Consider the following 21,051-nt stretch of genomic DNA (forward strand, 5'->3'; position numbering starts at 1 on the left):
GTTCGTACTGTTGATACTTGTTCATTATACAGACTCCTCAGGAGGCAGACAAGATGACTTGGTAACCCCATACCACCAAGAACTTGCCACAATTTGTTATGATCCACACAGTCAAAGGCTTTAGAATAGTCAATAAAACAGAAATAGATTTTTTGGGGGTGTTTCCCTTTTTTGGTATGGGGATATAAGTTGATTTTTTTTCCAATCTGATGGCCATTCTTGTGTTTTCCAAATTTGCTGGCATATGGCATGCATCATACTGGCATGATACCTTCTCTTAAATACTTTTGGAATCTTAGGTGAGTAAAGGATTCAGACGAGAAAGGCCAATAGCTTATATGGGTTTGGGCTATTCTCTCTCTCTCCCCACCTCTTTCTCTCTCTATCTGTGTGTGTGTGTGTTTAACACCCAGGCTATTCTATATTGACAGATGGAAATCTAATATAAATACTCCTGCTTATCATTTATATTAGCAGAATAAACAGCAGCTTTAAGGGTAAAGAAAAATATTTCCCAATGTGTAAGAATAATTTCCTAAAATATGAGCACCTGCTGAATGGAATCTTAAACCAGCTTTATGACATGCAGACTGGACCCCATGAAGATGACAGAGGATGGTCATTGAAATACTATACAGAAAAGAGAAATTTCCAAGTTTCCCAATTAAAGCAGGAAATTGAACACAGAGTCGATTTTTTATATTGTGTATTCTTTGCTGTATATGAATGCAGAGACACAGATCAATGGTATGCGCTCTTTTCCCCAGCAAAGCCAGAGGGAGATATTTTTCACCTCTGTTGCCTAGGGAAGAGGGATAAACCCTTCTGAGGCCAGATCTACACCTTGAGCTCCATCCCCCTACTTTTTCATCTGGTTTTCATCTGCAGTTTCCCCCTCTGTTTCCTTAGCAAGTTGAGCACTAGGCACTTTCACTTCTGTGCATTGATGCTCTCTTTCAGCTCGTGTATCTTTTCAACTGGAGCGCTACTATGCCGGTGAAATCTACCACCTAAATTCTCTACATTCTCTACATTCTCCTTTCCCCTGCAGTTAATTTTTTATTTTTAAAAATTATTTCTTTATTTCTGTGCAAATGAAATAGTACAGCAGCCTGAAGCTGCAATTATGGTAAAACAACACACTATACTTTCCCCTAAGATTGTATTAAACAAACTCCAAGGAAGGGAGGCCATTTGTAGGAAGCAGGAGGGAGTGCATGGGCTGACACTGTTACTGCCCCTTGGCTTGGGAAAGGTTTACAAGGGAGGCAGAGTGAAGGTTTGTTTTGCTCCTTTCAGAGGGTGGGTACAGGAACAATCATTTTAACTAATTTCTTTTGTAAAGGTGGTCAGGTTCCCTCCTTTTCTCCAAGGTAACAAAAATGCTTACATCTTCATAATTTTTAAAAATAAAGATTTCAAACTTGGCATGGAGATAGCTCTTAAGGAGGGCTTTAGACATGCCAGGTTTGAATCATATCCATTCATGACTTGATTTGAAGGAATTTTTTAAATGGAAATTAACTAAAATGCTTACATCTGTGTAATTTTTAAAGATAAAGAGATCAATTTTGGCACAGTGATAGCTCTTAAATTGAGCTTTCAGCATGCCAAGTATGAATGAGATTAGTTCATCTCTTTATTTTTTAGCATTTTTAAAAATTTCCTCCCTTAAACCCTTTTCCTGATAGTCCATCAATGCGAAAGTCCACCTGTTTGCAATTGTGAAGAATCTGTTTCCCTTTAATTTGATCATGTGAAGCTGTGCATCTCCAATTCATAAAATAAACAGAAGTAAGACCTCAGAAGTAAGCATAGGGTTGCAGAGCACTTATTTCTAGTTTGCTGTTTTAGACTTTAAAAAAAGCTTCTCAGTGACCACGCTATTAAAAGTCAGTTCTATATGTATTTACTCAGAAGTAAGCCTCTCTGTTCAATGGGGTTTACTCAAAGGTAAGCATGCATCAGATTTTCGTATGACTTGGATGTAAATGCAGTTGAAATCAATGGGGTTTACTCTTATTTATTTATTTATTTATTTATTACATTTTTATACCGCCCAATAGCCGAAGCTCTCTGGGTGGTTCACAAAAAATAGAGATCTGCTGGTTCCCTTACCCTTGAGTAAGGGAACCAGCAGATCTCTATTTTATGAACTGGAGATGCACAGCTTTGTGTGATCAAAGCAAAGGGAACCACTCAGAATGCTCTGGCTATTGGGCGGTATAGAAATGTAATAAATAAATAAATCCTTCACAAATGTAAACAGGTGGACTTTCACATTAGTGGTCTATCAGATAAAGGGTTTAAGAGGGGGAAATTGAAAAATTCCTAAAAAAAATCAAGGGATGAACTAATCTGATTCAAACATGGCATGCCTAAAACTCTACTTAAGAGTTCTCAAGGTCCCAAGTTTCATCTCTTTATCTTTAAAAGTGAGGGAGCTGCTGGCAAGGAGGGTGGGGTTGGAGCAGTAAAAAAAATCATTCATTCCAACATTGCACACGGAGTGCTGGAGGAGAAGAACCACCCCGCCCTCCCCTTTCATTAGCAAGACTCCATTCAAAGCACACACACCCAACAAAGGAAAAAAAAAATGACGGGATAGCACTACACAGGGGTTGAAGGGTGCATTAAAGTCACTTGGGGAAAGTAATCCAGACTTTCCATGCACCAAAAAGGAACAAAAAATGGAGGGGAAGAGGCTAAATGAGTGCAGAACAGGGATGACATCATGATATCTGCATACCAGGCATGGCGAGTGTGCGATAAATCACTGGTGTGATGGAGCACCTTGTTTCAAATCATTATGATCCCATCATGGTAATGCAATATCCTTCTTGTGCATTTATACCTTGTAACACACACAATGACTTTTGATGCAGTATTTTGGATAATGTGGAGTAAAAAGCAGGAAATGATATTATGGAAGTGGCATATGGATTGTATAATGTGCCCCAACCCTTATCAGTGCCCTTCAGTGCCACTGTAAAGCAATAATAGTGTAGATCTAGCCTGAGAAAGCAATGAAAGAAACAACACAAGGGCCTCATGGAATTGCCATAGGTGCCTAGAGTAGGGCTGCCTATAAACATTTCAGTGAGAATTGGTGAGCTCAAGCTACTCCACCCACTAGGTACAATTGTGATTTTTCCCATGGCTGAGAGGATAGGAGAACCAGTTGTTATTGTAGTGCTCTGCTGAGAAGCTGACATTTCCTCTGCAAAAGCAACGGATTGAATTAGTTTCATTACTAGGCCAATGCAGAGTAACAAGTAGAACTGAACAGGGAAATAAAATAAACAAATGAACATATTTTTTCAGTTGGTTACATACAGTGCTGTGCTGAAAATTTTGGCAGAATCATCTTCAGTCATTTGCTTGAATAAAGGGGGAATTGCAGAGGGGGGAATCTCCCCTGAAAATTATGGAAAGGGGTGGGAATTTATTTCAAATTCTTGCGGATGTTCGGTACTTCCCTTAATAAAGTTCTGAAGTGGCCGAGGGATTTGTAAATGCTGCTTTACATTTACCTTGTGCCACAGGAAGACAACAGTGATCAACCATGAAAATTACGACAAGATTTGCATGTAGCTGCATTGATCACTGGGGGTGGGGCGGATCCAAAACCAATAGCAACATAATAGATTCAATATACCATTCTTATTAATGATGTGGAAAGAATAGTAGTGGTGCAGTGTGACTGGGAGAGCATCTGCATCATATCATGCAAGCTGACACATGTCTGACAGTATTCTAGTTGGTAAACAACTGCATTCCACTAAGTCCACACTGCTGAGACATTGGTGTGATAACTGATCAATCAGGAGAAGACCTTCTTCCAACCCCAAACTGCAGCACTACATGGATTAAACAATACAGCTCTGAATGCCGTTTCAGAACTCACTGCATACCACTAAAATATCTGGCTGAATTTCCAGGAGAAAGTACACATGGATTTCTTGGCAAAGTAACGTGCAGCAATTATTTATAAATTTGGAACAACTATTAAGTCTGTTTTTAATTTGAGAACAAATTGAACTTTCTCCCACAATTGTGTTCTGTCTCTCTCTCTCTCTCTTTAACAAGATGCTTTGGGAGTATTTGATTATTACTGGAAGCCACATTCTGTTACTTTTGATCTGGTGGTACTGATTGCATTAATTGGATTTCCCTGCTGTATAGTGTTTTGATTGTCACCACGAGAAACTTTTGTTGTATGGCCACTGAAGTTTGGAGTGCAGGTAGGAACAAGCAGGAATAAATGATGTAACAAAGTTACAGCAGGTGGTACAGTGGTAGCAGCAGCACAGCAGAAACAGACAGCAATAGAAGGAAACAGGGCTACCTTATTCTGTATATCCTTCTTCAAATTCCAGTCAGTATTTGAGGCCCTGGTCCAGGTTCTCCAGTTGTTGGTAGCAAGACTTGTGGCTAGAAGGAGCAGGACCTTTTTGGTAGAGGCATCCATCCCCATGGGGCACCCTGGGGTGACATCTTCCACTGCACTTGAGGGAAACAGGGAAACTTAAGACATACAGGGCAGCCTGTCTGGCACACACAACTTTATCTTCCAACTCCTTGCCTGTGCTTCCCAGCATCTGCTGCATGAGGTGACTTCCTCATTCTGGGCTTCAGCACACCAGGATCATTATCCTGCAGTTTACATGGCTTGGGTCCACAATACCTGATGGAACGCCTCTCCCGACATGAACCTACCCGTACACTGCGCTCAACATCTAAGGTCCTCCTCCGAGTGCCTACTCCAAGGGAAGCTCGGAGGATGGCAACAAGGGAGAGGGCCTTTTCAGTGGTGGCCCCCCGACTGTGGAATGATCTCCCCGATGAGGCTCGCCTGGCGCCAACATTGTTATCTTTTCGGCGCCAGGTCAAGACTTTTCTCTTCTCCCAGGCATTTTTAACAGCATTTTAACAGCATTTAACAACGTTAAGTTTGTTTTTAATGGACCCCACAATTGTTGTTTTTAAATGGATACTGTTGTTTTTATACTGTTTTTATGTGTGTGTGTGTGTGTGTGTGTGTGTGTGTGTGTGTGTGTGTGTTTAAATTGTATACTTTTAATGTTTACTATTTTTAAATGTTGTAAACCGCCCAGAGAGCTTCGGCTGTGGGGCGGTATATAAATGTAATTAAATAAATAAATAAATAAATAAATATAGGGGTTTCTGCTCCTGGATTCTTTGCAGAATAGATTGACTCCTTTACACAGCCAGGTAAATGCTTTGAATCAAAGACTTCCTTGCTCAGTAAATTCTATGTTGTTGTTGTTTATTTGTTCAGTCGCTTCCGACTCTTCGTGACTTCATGGACCAGCCCATGCCAGAGCTTTCTGTTGGCTGTCGCCACCCCTAGCTTCCCCAAGGTCAAGTCTGTCAGCTCCAGAATATCATCCATCCATCTTGCCCTTGGTCGGCCCCTCTACCTTTTGCCTTCCACTTTCCCTAGCATCAGCCTCTTCTCCAGGGTATCCTGTCTTCTCATTATGTGGCCAAAGTACTTCAGTTTTGCCTTTAATACCATTCCCTCAAGTGAGCAGTCTGGCTTTATTTCCTGGAGTATGGACTGGTTTGATCTTCTTGCAGTCCAAGGCACTCTCAGAATTTTCCTCCAACACCACAGTTCAAAAGCATCTATCTTCTTTCGCTCAGCTTTCCTTATGGTCCAGCTCTCGCAGCCATAGGTTACTAGGGGGAATATCATTGCTTTAACTATGCGGACCTTTGTTGTCAGTGTGGTGTCTCTGCTCTTAACTATTTTATCAAGATTTGTCATTGCTCTCCTCCCAAGAAGTAAATGTCTTCTGATTTCCTGGCTGCAGTCAGCGTCTGCAGTAATCTTTGCACCCAGAAATACAAAGTCTGTCACTGCCTCCACGTTTTCTCCCTCTATTTGCCAGTTATCAATCAAGCTGGTTACCATAATCTTGGTGTGTGTTTTTTTAGGTTTAACTGCAACCCAGCTTTTGCATTTTCTTCTTTCACCTTCATCATAAGGCTCCACCTCGCTTTCAGCCATCAAAGTGGTGTCATCTGCATATCTGCATATCTATATGCAGATTCTATATGTTCTATATGTGAAACATATTCTATATGTTTCATTATTCACCCACTAGATGGTGATGCTGATATATCACATTAACGTCCCTTATTGCTTTATATCCGATCTTTTTGAAAGCGGAATAAAGGGGGGAAAGCATGGGCAATGTCCATGAGGTTGATGATGTTGCTTCAGATGCCAATTCAGAGTTTCCAAATCAGCCCCAAGTCAACTTGGCATGCCTTGGAACCACCCTGGCCCACTTTGGATTCAGTTCTGGATCCAAAGCAGGTCGGCTGTTGTGGGCATGAAGCCAACCTGATATCCATAGGATTCTCCTCCCCTCCCACTCCTCCTTCCCACTCACCCCCTTTCCTCCTGTTCTCCCCTGCCAGTCACAGGACTTATCTGAAGCCTCTGCTCACACCAGCGAGCTGCCTGTCCTCCAGTAGAGTCTCTCTGACCTGCCATAGATTTACTGCTGTAAACTATGGAGGCCAGAAATGACCTTTTCTGGCCACTGTAGTTTACAACAGTAGATCTATGGCAGGTCAGAGGAGGTCTCCTGGAGGATGGATGGCTTGCCGGTGCAGGTGGAAGCTTCAGGTAAATCCCGCGGGCGGGTTGGTAGGTGGCAATGGCTGGCCATTGGGCTGAATTGGACTGAATCATGTTTGGCTGCTTCAGGCCAAGCTGCCGCAAGTGTAAAGAACCCACAGATATCCATGAGTGGCCAATCACAAGTGTGCAATAAATCACTGGTGTGGAAATGCTCCCTGCCTAATGGTAACACTGACCCTGCTTCTGAATCTAAGAATCTTTAAAAGCTTAAGAAGTATGCTGGATCAGGCCAAAGGTCTGTCTAGGCCAGCATTCTGTTCTCACAGTGGCCAACGAGAAGCTTATGAGAAGCCCCAACAGAACATGAATGCAACAGAACCTTCCCACTTGTGTTTCCCAGCAGCTAGTACTGAGGCCTATACTTCCTCTAATACTAGAGGTAATATATAGCCATCACAACTAGTAGTCCTTATCCTCCATGAATGTGTCCAATCCCCTGTTAAAGCCATTCAAGTTGGTCGCCATTACTATATCTCACAACAGCTCTGTTAAAGGGCTCCAGTGTACTGTTCAAAACTGAATGTATTTATGTCTGTCTGGCTGTTTTACAGACTATTCCTTGCCTGCAGGCACATCTAGTATAATTTGTTGTGGTTTATTCTGCAGAGAGTTAATATTTCATTGATTGCCTTGAGGCACAGGGTGGAAGTAGATGTGCTCCAGATCTCTCTCCGTGATTCTTTGGCCAATGTCTCCATTGCCTACTTTTGCAGTGAGTGAATCATAAAAGCACAGTTCTGCTACTATCCAGGCCATGCCTTCAGAAGACAAAATTCAGCATCCAAAATTGTAGTAGGGCTGATGTTTTGCCTATCTGGCTATCTAAACATACTTTGGAATACCTTAGAATACCTACCAAAACATAAGAATTACTTTGCCAAATCAGACCATAGCCAACACTCTATTTCAAACAGCAGCCACCAAGGTATATGAGTATATTCAGGACATGACAACAGAATTTTCCCTTGTTGTGTGTCCCAGTATCTGATAGACAGAAGTATTATGCCTCTGCACTTGGAGTTACCCACGTAGCTACACCTGGTATGACATAGCTTGGGACCTCAGTACCCAAGGGGCACCTCTTTCCAGTTTGTACCTCCCCATGCCCTACATTCATCAGTGGAGACCCTTCCCCAAATGTCTCCTCAATCTGAAATTTGGAGGGTGGCCACAAGAGAGAGAGCCTTATCGTCAGTGGCCCCCTCCTTCCCCCATTTGTGGAACACTCCTGAGAGAGAGAGACTTTCCTACCTACTTTAATATATTTTCAGCACCACGTTAAGACATTTTTTATTTCACCAGGCCTTTTAAACATTATATAACATCATTTTATTGGCTTCTTCTGATAATAGTTAATGGCTTTTTTAAAAAGCTAATTTATGAGATGAATTGTACCAATGCTGACATTTGTTTTATCTTTTTATGTTGTATTTGGGTTCATTGTTAATTGTTGTATTTTTATTATTTCAGTACTGTTTTGTATTTGATTTTGTCTGTTGCTTAAAGAATCTAGTGTATAAATCAAACAAATACTGCCAATAAATAAATAGGTGACATTGCAAAGTTTGGGCAGTAAGCATTGGTCCACTTCTTTGGCAAAGCCTATAAATGTGGGGGTTATTTGAATGGCCAGTGAACTATAATACAAGATTTTCCTGTCAATTTTAATATTTTGCAGATTAATCTAAAAAATGTTGGAGAGCTGTATAAAATCCGGATTGGCCATGACAACACTGGACCAGAACCTAGTTGGTACATTAATGAAATTAGACTTCAAAGAATGAACTTCCCATCAGAGCAACAAATATGTTTTCCTGTTGGCTGCTGGCTATCTGAAGACCGAGATGATGGAGATACCTGGAGAGAAATAGCAATAAGTAGACCCCAAAAAGCACTTCTGCCATGTATGTATGAAGTATATAATTCTGCTTAAGCTACAATGTTTCATCATTGAAAAGTATCGTGAAACCACTGTAAATAGATGTTGATATTAAGGAATTAACCTTATCCTTTCTCTTTCAAATGACATACCTAGGGGCTAACGTGTCCCTAAGATTGTTTATTTGTTTTGGTAGCTTCTTCATCTGTTTGAAATGTTCCCCCCACCAAAAGAAAAGAAAAGAAAAAAAAAGAAGTGAATCCACAACCTTGGGAGCTGCAATTTTAACTGAGTGATCTGGATGTGTTACTTCGTCACACAATTTTGCATGGTTTATTGTCAAGAAAAGAATCAGTGTGGTGTAATGGGGCAGAGCAGAGCTAGACAACCTTTTTGAGTCATGAGCACATTTGTCAATTTGAGAAACTGTCCTGAGCACCACCACAAAATGGCTGACATGGGAGGCATGGCAAAGGACAAGTTACCTGCCTGAAAGACAGAGGTAGAGTCAAAGGGCCTTGCTAGACGAGGCTTTAGCCCAGTGCGAGCCCCGGTCTCACCCCTGTGTGTCCAGATGACACACAGGGTATCCCAGGCTCAGGCAGGGTGAGCCTGAGACCACAGGCATGTAGCCAGGTCTGCTGCTTTTCTTGGCTATTGCATTTACTCCCGAGTAGCCGGGAAAAGCAGTGGACAGGCAGCAGCACTCCACAGGAGCGCTGTGGCCATCAGGGCTATGGTGGGGACATGGGGGTGGGAATTCTGGCCTATGGGACATGGGGGGAATCACAGCCTATGGGACATGGGGGGGTGGGAAATGGAGGCCAGGGGAGATTGGGGGAATCATGGCCCAGGAGACATCGTGGGGGGGAATCGTGGCCCAGGGGCAACGGAGGGGGATCGGAGATCGCGGGGGATGGGATTGCAGCCAGGGTGGGGAAATCGGGGGCGGGGTGGCGGGGATTTATATATATTACACCCTACCTGTCCTGGCTGGAGCGCTGCTGCGCTGCTGGCCCTTTAAAACTTTTTTAAAAATGGCGGGCGCGATGGCTCTCCTCCAAAGCTCGTCGCGCCTCGCGTGTGAACGAGGGCAAGATCCTGCAATAGTTTCATCATGGGATCTCCCCTCCTCTAGCCCGGATTTACAGGGAGGGCTAGCTAAGGCCTTAGTCTGAATAGAGGTGGAGTCTTAGCCTGAACATACGAAACAATTCCTTCAAACTCACAATTTTCAGCACCAACAGAAACTTATTTCACACCAATTTCTCTGCTGTCAGTAATAAAATGTGTTAACAATAAGGTGGGAAGGGTAGGGCACCTTGGTGGTCATGAAGTAAGTTGTTCGAGGGAACATTAGTGGCCAACGGCACCACATTGCCTACCTCTGGGTTACAGTGTGTCAGACTAAGGCAGGATCTACACCACTGCTTATAACTGTTTATAAGGGTTTTGAGAACTGTTCAGGCCCAGGACACATTACATATACCATTTTCATACCGTTTTAAAAGTGTTGTATCCTGCTTGGTGTAGATTGGCCCTACTGTGGAGAGCCAGGTTCAAATCTCTACTCAGCCATAATTCTCACTGGGTAACCTTGGGCTAGTCAATATCTCTCAGCCTACGCTACCTCACAGGATTGTTGAGGATGAAGTGGAATGGGAGGGCGGGGGAGAACTATTTCTACAGCCTTGTGCTCCTTGGAGGAAAGGTGAGCTATAATACATAAATAAATTAGAAAAGAGTAGTGCTTGCTGTTAGTCCTAGCTGTGCTATCAGTTAGGCAAAGATTATTCAAACTGAAGTAATATGTCTGAAGATATTCAAGGATTCAAAATACACAAGGTTTATGCTGCGGTTTCTGACATACTGAATTATTTATAGAATCCAGTAATTGTAGGTCAAGAAGGGAAATGAAGGCTACGAAGGGCAAGTTCCTTTGTACCCAGCTTAACATAATAGACCAGGTAATTCACATTATAAAGTATACTACAGGGGGAGAAATGAAAGAGAAAATAGAGTACAGGAAATATTGTAGGGCAGGATAAGTATAGAAAAATGCATATAAAATGGCTTACAGCTAGGAGAAAGGAATACAAATAGGAACTCAGGAAGTTCAAGCGGAGAAAGGTTCCACCTGGACAGCAGTTGAACATGGGTGCGTCAGTCCTAAGAGGTAGGTGACCACTGTTCAAAAGAGATGGGCAATTGTCTTTGTTACCTGCAGCTGATTGAAAGGAAATGGAGTCCAGACTCGGGAGTGGTGGGGATGGGTATTGCGAAGAGTCCATTATAGTAAAGCCACCAAATCCTGGAAAATAGTAGGACCCATGATGGTAGAGTACATATTTTGCATACAGCAGTTCAATCTCTAGCATCTCCAGGTAGGTCTTGGCGCGGGGGGCTGTCTGAAACTAGAGCTACTGCCAGTGAGTATAGACCAGGGGTGCTGAATCTCTTTCTATTCCATTTTGGAGAAGCTCTTGGCAGTTGCATTCCAGTGGTGGGTGGGGCCAAAGGCAAAGGGGGTGGAGCAAGATGCAAAAAAAAAAAAAAAAAGAGAGTCCCAGTGTATTTAGCTTAAAGTTTGTAATGCCGGTAATGAAGCTTTTGGAGAGGCATTTCTACGTTTTAGAATGGGGGAAACGGCACAGAAGCTGGGAAACCACTAAATGACTTGTAGTCAGGGGAGAGTGATCAGGCCAGGGAAAGGGAGTGGGGCTTTGGGGGGAGCCCAGGAGGGCTGAATTTGGCCCCCAGCCCTGAGATTCTGCACTACTGGTTTGATAATACTGAACTATCAGGACAACAAGTTTGACTTGGTATAAGACTGCCACAGTTCCCAATGTTACAGGGCGACCTTTTATCCTTATATGCCATGGCCATGGTCTGATGCTATAACCTGCATGCGAAGCGTCTCCATCGGCATAGCTGAAGAAAGCAATGTCGGACCCAGCATGAACACCCCAATGGCTGCTTCTTTCTAGGGATGATTTATGGGAGTGTGGATTCATAGTTTGCCTACAAAATACCACTGGGCAGTAGCCACTATCAACATCTTTGCATCAGATCAACCAGTTTGTTTCTGGGCTCAATGTGAAATTTGCTAAGGCACCCTAACTCCTTCCCCATTTAGATGTGCTTTGAAAAATTTCCTGTATTGGAAGGCATTTTACAGTCAATTTATTTATTTATTTATTTATTTATTTATTTATGCATTTCTATCCTGCCTAATAGCTAAAGTTCTCTGCTGTTTCTAATAACCTAGTGGTGGTATTGCCTTTCAAAGCCCTAAAACAGAGTAGGGAAATCTATCATTCTCCAGATATTGAGCCTTTCTACATGAGGCCTTTGTTGTGCTCTTGTGATTCCTCATTTATCATAATTTGTGGGTCATCATCCTACAGGGCTTCTCCCATGCTTTGCAACCATTTTAGCAGTGTGTGTGTGTGTGTGTGTGTGTGTGTGTGTGTGTGTGTGTTTAAATGAGGAAAATAGAATATATCCCAACATGAAACCCTTGGATGTGTATTTGTATCCACTACACCTCAGCACCGCCTAATGGTTGTGTAATGAAATATATAGAAAGGCAGAGAAAGTAAAATACCATGGCGGAGGGGGGTGGGACATGTGTAAAGGAGCCAATCTTAATCCCAGAAAGAATCTGGAAACAGAAGCCTTGGTAAAGTGGTGGGTTAAAAGCCTCATGTAGAAAAAACAGTTATTAGACTTAACGCCCATCAGCCCCATCCAGCATGGCCAATGGTCAGTGATGATGGGAGTTGAACTCCAAAAGCATCTGGAGGGTCACAGATTCCCCATCCCTGCCCTAAACCCTTTGGGACCAGTTTATCTCAGGACCATCTAGTGCATATGAATTTACTCAAGCCTTCAGATTGGCTTTGGAGCCCTGCTCCCATACCTTCTATTAATTAAGATTTAATTGGTGGCAACCAGAGATAGGGCCTTCTCAGCATTCCACATTTGCAGAACTCATTTCCCAGGAATATTTGCCAAAAAACCCTCCCCCACTTGTTTTTAGATGTGCTTTAAAGACTTTCCTGTGTTGAAAGGCTTTTTCTTTATTATTTTTTCTGGACTCCTGTTTTAAATTGCTGCTGTTTTTAATCACATAATGCATCATATTGAATTTTGTTATTTTTAGAATTGTATTTATACCATTTTAGCTGCAGTATAGGATGTTTTGTGATGGCTTGTTGCTTGAGAAAGTTTGTGCACGAGCATTCACGTGGTGCTATAGTCGTAGGTTTGGTTTTGCAGCAGTTCTCATGATTCTGCTTGGGCAAGTGGTTGTGCAAACCCTTTTCCCCTTCTGGTTTAACAACTTTATAGTTTCACTTTCCTCATACAATGCTTGAGCCCGAGGTAGAAGAAAACCTTTCCATGAGCAGAAGACACTTGCTGTATGCAGAAGGGCATGTTTGGATCCAAACCAATGATAATTCTGTAGAGTCAATGAGTGTTCAGTGTGGCCACTATTTCTCACTGAGTATATTATTTTTCAAAGTAGAACATTTGTTCAGCTTTATTAATAATGGTGCTATAATGGTATATTTATCTTTGCCATCTCTGGCACATTATACTTATTGAAATATATTTGACAAGTAAATGCAAATGGAAACATTATATAGCTGTTAGCCACGACCTAAATTTGTAAGTTTATGACTTCAAATTACCTATTGATTTTTGGCTCATTTAAATTGAATATCAATAGACACTTGGCGTAGCTAAGAACTTTTGCTTTTATTTTTGCCATCTCTGAGAATGAAACTTTTGCCATCTGCATTTACTATTTTAAAACGATAATTGCTTAGAAGCACCAAATGTGAAACCATTATAGGCTGTTACGTCAAAGAAAATAAATGATATATTACATTATACCTAATTACAATCCAATATAAATTTCAGATTAATCTGATTTTTTTTGTCATTCACTTAATTAAAAAAACTGTTTTGTCAAAAAAAATGAACTAGAAGAAGAAAGGATATTTTATATACTCAATTCTGGAGTAAACTGGTCTTTTACTCAAGCTTTGAGTCACCACTGAACTTCATTACTTATTTATATAAGATCTTGTATCATTCTACATTCTGCCAGAATAGAACCATCAAGTTCAAAAATGATTTAAATTTGATCTGTAATCTTTCTAGTTATCTTCAAATAGTGGCTGTTCAACGTAATATTTGAAACCCTCCTTCATATTTCCCTACATGTTACATTGATGATGATAAATTGTTGACACTGAGAGCATCTCTACATTAAGGAAAAATGTGTTGTTTACCTGGGGCTGTTGTGCTTCCTGGTTCTTTGGCATGATTGATATGGGCTGCATTACATGGGAGGGGTTGGGTGACAAGGCAGAAGATCCTGTTGTTTCCCAGAGCTGGCAATGGCAAACGCATTTAAATGGAGGGAACGCCTCCGTCCCTCCCTGGCATGTGTGCAAAAGAGTACGGGGGAGGGAGTCTTGTTTTCATCTGCTATAAGGCTTTAACCCTTTGCACACTTATTTGGGAGTAAGCCCCACTGAACACAGTGGGACTTACTAATGAGTAGACAACACATGGGGGAACTACTAGCACAAACCAACAGAAAGAAGAAAAATAATAATTAAAAAGAATCATATTGGATTTAAAGCTAGCAGAACTATAATCTAGCATAATGAAGGGTCTTCTTCTTGTGGTCTTATAGATCCCTCCACTTCCCCATGGCACACTTACTTGGGAGTAAGTAAAGGGTGCTCTTGGTGGGGTGGGGGATCACATCTGTATCCCTTTGTTGCAGGGTGGCATTTTACCTTCTCCTTCTGATAGCTAGGGAAATCCTTCTTTGGCAAGTTCATTGCACAATGTCAGCTTTACACACTGCCCATTTTGTGCCATTAAGGGTTTATTTCAGATTATCTCTGTTCTTTTTAAAAAATGGAATGTGGGTGGGCTGTGGGAGATGTCCTCTTTGTTGACAACTTCATGAAATTGACCCACAAATGACTGTGAAAGGCTAGTCATGAGCGTGCTATAAATCATTCGTTTAAAGAATCTCTGAAATACTTTGGCCCAGAATGCTCAGATTTCTCTCAAAGTGTCGACTTTGTGCTCGAGGGAATCTACACGTTGTACTGAAGGCGCTTCCATGCGCCCCCAGTACGCCCCCAAAACGATGATGTATTCCTGCCTACCTGCAGCCCAGAAGAGACGGAGGAGGAGGAGGCGGCTGGGGAATCCGGCCGCGTCCTTGCCGCCGCCTCCCCGCCAGCCTCCTGCTGCCGGGGTAAGAGCGACCCGGGTCCCTCTTATCCCGGCAGCAGGAGGCCGGCGGGGAGGCAGCGGCGGTGGCAAGGACGCGGCTGGATTCCCCAGCCGCCGCCTCCTCCGTCTCTTCTGGGCTGCAGGTAGGCAGGAATACATCATAGTTTTGGGGGCGTACTAGGGGCACATGGAAGCGCCTTCAGTACGACGTGTAGATTCCCCTCCTTATAGTTAGTTTAGTATTACAGTTTTCTTTATACACACCACGGGATTTTCCCCATCCCTGCCATGCTTTGTGTTTGCCTGGACCTTTTTTCCTCCTTTTTCTATTTCATGTTTGTGAACATGTTTCTTTTCTTTGTTTGTCTTTTACTTCTAAGCAGAAACATTAACTTCGTAGATTATATGACTGATAGATAAGCTCTGATTGGACTCCGTATTCATAATCCTTAAATAGTTCAGTCCATAGACAGGTAGAATTGAAAAGCATCTGCTTTCCAGCACTAGTCCTTGAATATGGTTTGTGGTGTAGCATGCTAAATGTTAATTAGCTGCAAGAGAATTATTTACAACCTACAATTCAAATTTGCCTAGTGCATCTAAATCACTGTAAAAGAAAAAAAGAAAAGAAAATGGCAGCATTCTTGTCTCTTAAGCTCACTGGCTCAGAGTTTCATAGCCTCTGAACTTTCATATTCAAGAGACAATTCCCTCCTTTGTAGTTTGATTTTTCCCTGAAGTTTCCAGGACATCACAAAAGTCATTTTGTGGGAGACTCACAAGCACCCTTTTTAAATTCCATTTGTCCTATTGAAACCAATGAGCCAGGCGTGTGCAATTAAATCACCATTTTCTGGACAGAGGCAAACAGATTTAAAGGACCTGTTCTTGTGTTCCCAACCATGACATTTCCCATAAAGCAGAGGTGGTGTCGGTGTCTTTTGCAGTTCAAGTGCCACATTCTCCCATGACAAACTTAGTGGAGCTCAATCAAAAAGTGAGAGGGGGCCACCGCACACAATTCTTCTCATACATCCACACAAATCCACACATCCTTACACATAACACAAACACATCAGTTCTCACACATTATTAAGACACATATCCGGAATCTATCTCTCACTTGCCCTGCCTAGAGAAGTGTGATGCTGGGAATTCCATTCCGCTTAAGCCTGATAGGATTCTGCAGTATTTCTGCCCTGATAAATGGTAATGAACTATAGTGGTGAGATTTTTTACTCCAATTCCAGTAATATTTTGTACATTTTGGGGAGGGATTTTCTATTTGTGCAACTCATAATTTGCACATTTTTTTAAAAAAAAAATGGGATCTTAAAATTTGCGCAAATGTTGTTTCAGGGTAAAATCCAACATAGTTCCTACTTAGAGTAGACCCAATAAAATGAATAGGGCTTAAGTTATAACATGAGCCTCATTCATTTAAATGGGTCTACTCTAAATAGGTCTTATGCTGAATGGTACCCATATTTTTTACAATATTTTTAATTGGTGATCTTGTGGAAGTGCACATGATGACAAGTCTACTGTCTAGAGCCCCACAGAGGCAATATCCTTTGTCAGTTTCATCCTCTCTATGCACTACTTTGTTTAGCCCAGCAGAGCCATATTCCATTCTTATCAAAGTAATTGTCAGTTTCATCCTCTACTTTGGCATGTCCTGAGTGTATGGTGGGGTGGGGTGGGGAATTGCCAAGTTCTTTGTCAAATATAGAATATGGCTGTGCTGGGCGAAATGAACCAGTGTGTGGAAAAGATGAAACTGAACATGTGCATTTGTGAAAGCTTACCAATACATTAAAAAAAAAAACTGACAAATTTGCACAATTTTCAAGAACCCCCCCCCCCATATAGACTCAACTCACTACAGATCCATTTTCTGTCCATGGGGAGGGGGGCGGGGGCAGGAATGGAACAAAATCTGTCAGGCTGAACCAGAAACATCCATTCAAATAGAATCCCCATCCATCCCTGGCTCTGTCCCACCCACCCCGTGCAACAATTAGACTTGAAAAAGTCATCCAACTGGAGCCACTGAAAGGCTTTTTTCCAAGCCTAATTATCAGAATGGAGTGGGGTGGGAAAAGTAATTGTTTGGTTAATGCAGCCTGCAATTAACCTTAACATACTACAACCCTCAATTAACCCTAAAAAAAGCCACTGTATATTTAAGGGGTTTCTAACCCTCAAACAACCCCTGCCAACTGGGGTTTGCACAACACAACAACCCACAGTATGCAGGGCACCTCAGGCACCGGGCACAAAGTGACGGCCCCAGTAGGTGAATTAATCCTTGGTGGGGTGTTGTGTTGTGCAAACTAGGTCAGAGTAAAATAGAATAAACACTGGGCTCATCTACACCAAGTGGGATGTTCCACTATGAAAGTGGTATATATAAGGCAGGAGCTACACGACTGCTTATAGCGGTATTGAAGTGCACTGACAATTGAAGTGCACTGACACATACCATATACCACTTTCATAGAATCATAGAATCATAGAATAGCAGAGCTGGAAGGGGCGTACAAGGCCATCGAGTCCAACCCCCTGCTCAATGCAGGAATCCACCCTAAAGCATCCCTGACAGATGGTTGTCCAGCTGCCTCTTGAATGCCTCTAGTGTGGGAGAGCCCACAACCTCCCTAGGTAACTGATTCTGTTGTCGTACTGCTCTAACAGTCAGGAAGTTTTTCCTGATGTCCAGCTGGAATCTGGCTTCCTTTAACTTGAGCCCGTTATTCCATGTCCTGCACTCTGGGAGGATCGAGAAGAGATCCCGGCCCTCCTCTGTGTGACAACCTTTTAAGTATTTGAAGAGTGCTATCATGTCTCCCCTCAATCTTCTCTTCTCCAGGCTAAACATGCCCAGTTCTTTCAGTCTCTCTTCATAGGGCTTTGTTTCCAGACCCCTGATCATCCTGGTTGCCCTCCTCTGAACACGCTCCAGCTTGTCTGCGTCTTTCTTGAATTGTGGAGCCCAGAACTGGACGCAATACTCTAGATGAGGCCTAACCAGGGCCGAATAGAGAGGAACCAGTACCTCACGTGATTTGGAAGCTATACTTCTATTAATGCAGCCCAAAATAGCATTTGCCTTTCTTGCAGCCATATCGCACTGTTGGCTCATATTCAGCTTGTGTTCTACAACAATTCCAAGAACCTTCTCGTTTGTAGTATTGCTGAGCCAAGTATCCCCCATCTTGTAACTGTGCCTTTGGTTTCTATTTCTTAAATGTAGAACTTGGCATTTATCCCTATTAAATTTCATCCTGTTGTTTTCAGCCCAGCACTCCAGCCTATCAAGATCACTTTGAAGTTTGTTTCTGTCTTCCAGGGTATTAGCTATCCCACCCAATTTTGTGTCATCTGCAAATTTGATCAGCGTTCCCTGCACCTCCTCGTCCAAATCATTAATAAAAATGTTGAAGAGCACTGGGCCCAGGACTGAGCCCTGCGGAACCGCTTTCATACCGCTTTCATAGTGTTATATCCTGTTTGGTGTAGTTATGTCATGGGCCCCAACAGTTGTCAGTGCACTTCAGTAGCGCTGTGTTCCGCTTCTCTTCAGACCAGCGAAGCAGAAGCGGATCGGGGTGCTTCGCCTCCCCTTAAGGCGGAAGCGAAGAGGATCGGGGGAGCAGCGGAGCGTCACGGAGCAGATCGAGGTGAAGGCGGATCCTTCACCTCGATCCGGAGCTCCGCAAAAAAGGTAAGGGGGGTTTACTTGGCCCTGCTGCTGCCGCCGCCACACATACGGCGATGGCGTCAGAGCCAGGTAAGGGGGCAGGGAGGAGGGGGGGTCTTACCTGGTCCATTGCAGCCCATCACCTGCTTCACTAGAGCCCGCGGCTCAACCCAGAAGTGTAGGCTGCAAGCGGGGTCTACAGTTCCTGGTTGAGCCACGGGCTCTAGTGAAGCTGGCGACGGGCCGAGACAGACGCAGGTAAGGGGGAGGAGGGAGGAGGGTTTACCTGGCCCTGCTGCCACCACCACCCACGCGGCGACGGCAGCAGAGCCAGGTAAGGGCGCAAGGGGGAGGGGGGTCTTACCTGCGTCCATCACGGCCCATCGCAGGCTTCACTAGAGGCCGCGGCTCAACCCAGAAGTGTAGGCCACAAGTGGGGCCTACAGTTCCTGGTTCTAGTGAAGCTGGCGACGGGCCGGGATGGATGCAGATAAGGGGGAGAAGGGAGGGGGGCTTACCTTGCGCCGCCCCCCACCGCTGCAGAGCTCTGATTTTGAGCCGGAGTTCCGCAGCAGAGCGGAGCGGACCCTAGGCGGATCAAGGCAGGGTGGAGCGGGCCCGATCCGCAATTTGCAGAGCGGGGGGCCATGCACAGCCCTACTATAAAGCAGTACCATAGATCTTGCAGTGTAGTTCAATGCCTCTATAAAGCAGTAGTGTGGCTCCTGCCTTTTATATATCAGTGGAATATCCAGCTTGGTGTAGATGAGCCCACTAAAGCTGCAGAGGTTCTCTGGCAGCCTTTAGGATGAAATTACTGTGGCACAGAACAGTGTTGCAGCCAGACTGTTGACTGGGGCCATTTCCAGGGAGAATGTGAATCCCTTTTTACGGCAGCATCACTGGCTACCCGTCTACTTCTGGGTGCAAGCCAAAGTGTCAGTTATAGTCTATATGACTTAGGACCAGGCTATTTGAAAGACTGCATTCTCCTTTATGAGCCTGCCTGAGTTTTAAGATCTTCAAGGGGGGCTTTTCTCAGTCCCACCACTATGACAGGCATGTTTGGTGGAGATACAAGGGAGGGCCTTCTCAGTGGCTGCACCCAGGTGCTGGAACTCTCAGGTGCTGCCGAGGGAAGCAAGGTCTGCTCCCTCTTTGTTGTCATTCCATTGGCAGGCACAGTCATTTTTATTCCAATATTTTTAATTGTGTTTGTAATTGACTTGGTTTTACACTATGTTTTAATTTAACACTATTTTTAATCCATGTTTTATAGTTGAGTGCCATTTTTGGCAAAAGGCAGGATATAAATTTAATAACTAAATAAATCTCATTTCTATTGGAAAGGGCCATTTGCCATGTCAAAAGAAAGCTAAAATGATGTGAAGTATTCTTGAGCCATTCAGGGGTTCTTTCCAACCCTTGAAAGAGCAACACAGATAGCCATGGTTCTCTTAGCTTTGGGAGCAAACATATCGAACTGTAAAACAGAGCATGGAAATGGGTTCTTTACCTCCTTAGTCAAACATTTCATCCACAAATTCACTTTGCCTTGCTTCTGTTATGGATTCCTGCCTTCTTTTTTGGCTATTTGACTTATGGTGTGGTGATTCTGTTTCTGTACAACATTAAAGCTTAATTAAAGCCCACTTTTTAGCAACATGAATATTTAAATCTCAGATTTTCCAAAAAGTATTCTCCCCACCCCCATCCCAGAAAGCACCATCTTGATAATGTTACATTAATTAACCTTGTTTAATTTTTGCTCTCGTTTCTGTCTCATGGTGCTTTCAAATGAGTATCTAAATGTAGTTTAACAAACTAATTTCTGTAGGCTCAAACAGTATCTTCAGACTTCCCTTTTATCTCGTACATTATGTTTCCCTGTATTATTTCCCATTTGAGTGAGGATATGGCAATTCTCTGTTTCACTACAGTCTGGTGCTAATTTAATGCCACTGAATTCAAGGTACAATAGCCTCAAAGTGCTGCAAAAGAGCTGAGAATCAGGCCCTAAAGGATGATGGTAATAGTTTAGATATGATTATGTGTTATTGCTGCAATACCCAAAAAACAAAAACAACAACAACAACCTAGAGGCATTTAAAACCATTACAATATTATTTATCCTGTGCTGATAGAGAGTTGTTTGGGGAGAATTTGGGTTCTACAAGTAGCTCAGAGGGGATGCCAGGGGAAAGAGAGCTTGAGACTTCAGGCATGTTTAGACCAGGGGAGGGAGGGGGAGAATCTTGCAATTTGCTGATCAGAAGATCCTCCGCCTGGGTTCACATGTGGTGCGCGACATCCAGGGAGGAAGCAGGACATTGTGCCCGACATTTTTTTTTTTAAAAAAAGGCAGGAGCTGGAGTGCACATGCACGCCAGTGAAAAAAGTGTTTTGTTTTGGTTTTTTAAAAAGCCCCAACCCTGCTCCCCCCAACCCCAGATGGCCCTGGACTCCCACCAGCCCAGCTCCTGCCATGATCTTGCTCATTTCTAAAAGTAAGGAAAAAGA

At 43.1% G+C, this 21,051-nt stretch overlaps 1 protein-coding gene across 1 annotated transcript in view; it reads left to right on the forward strand.

Moving 5' to 3' along the window:
- The window catches only part of RP1 (RP1 axonemal microtubule associated), a 221,553-nt gene that overhangs the window by 94,225 nt on the left and 106,277 nt on the right, over nt 1–21,051 (forward strand). Inside the window, exon 25 of the mRNA XM_063131303.1 lies at nt 8,358–8,583. Coding sequence (XP_062987373.1) covers nt 8,358–8,583 — 226 coding nt within the window. The remainder of the gene's footprint in view (nt 1–8,357; nt 8,584–21,051) is intronic.

Source organism: Elgaria multicarinata, chromosome 7, assembly GCF_023053635.1.
Source record: "Elgaria multicarinata webbii isolate HBS135686 ecotype San Diego chromosome 7, rElgMul1.1.pri, whole genome shotgun sequence".
Lineage (NCBI taxonomy): Eukaryota > Metazoa > Chordata > Lepidosauria > Squamata > Anguidae > Elgaria > Elgaria multicarinata.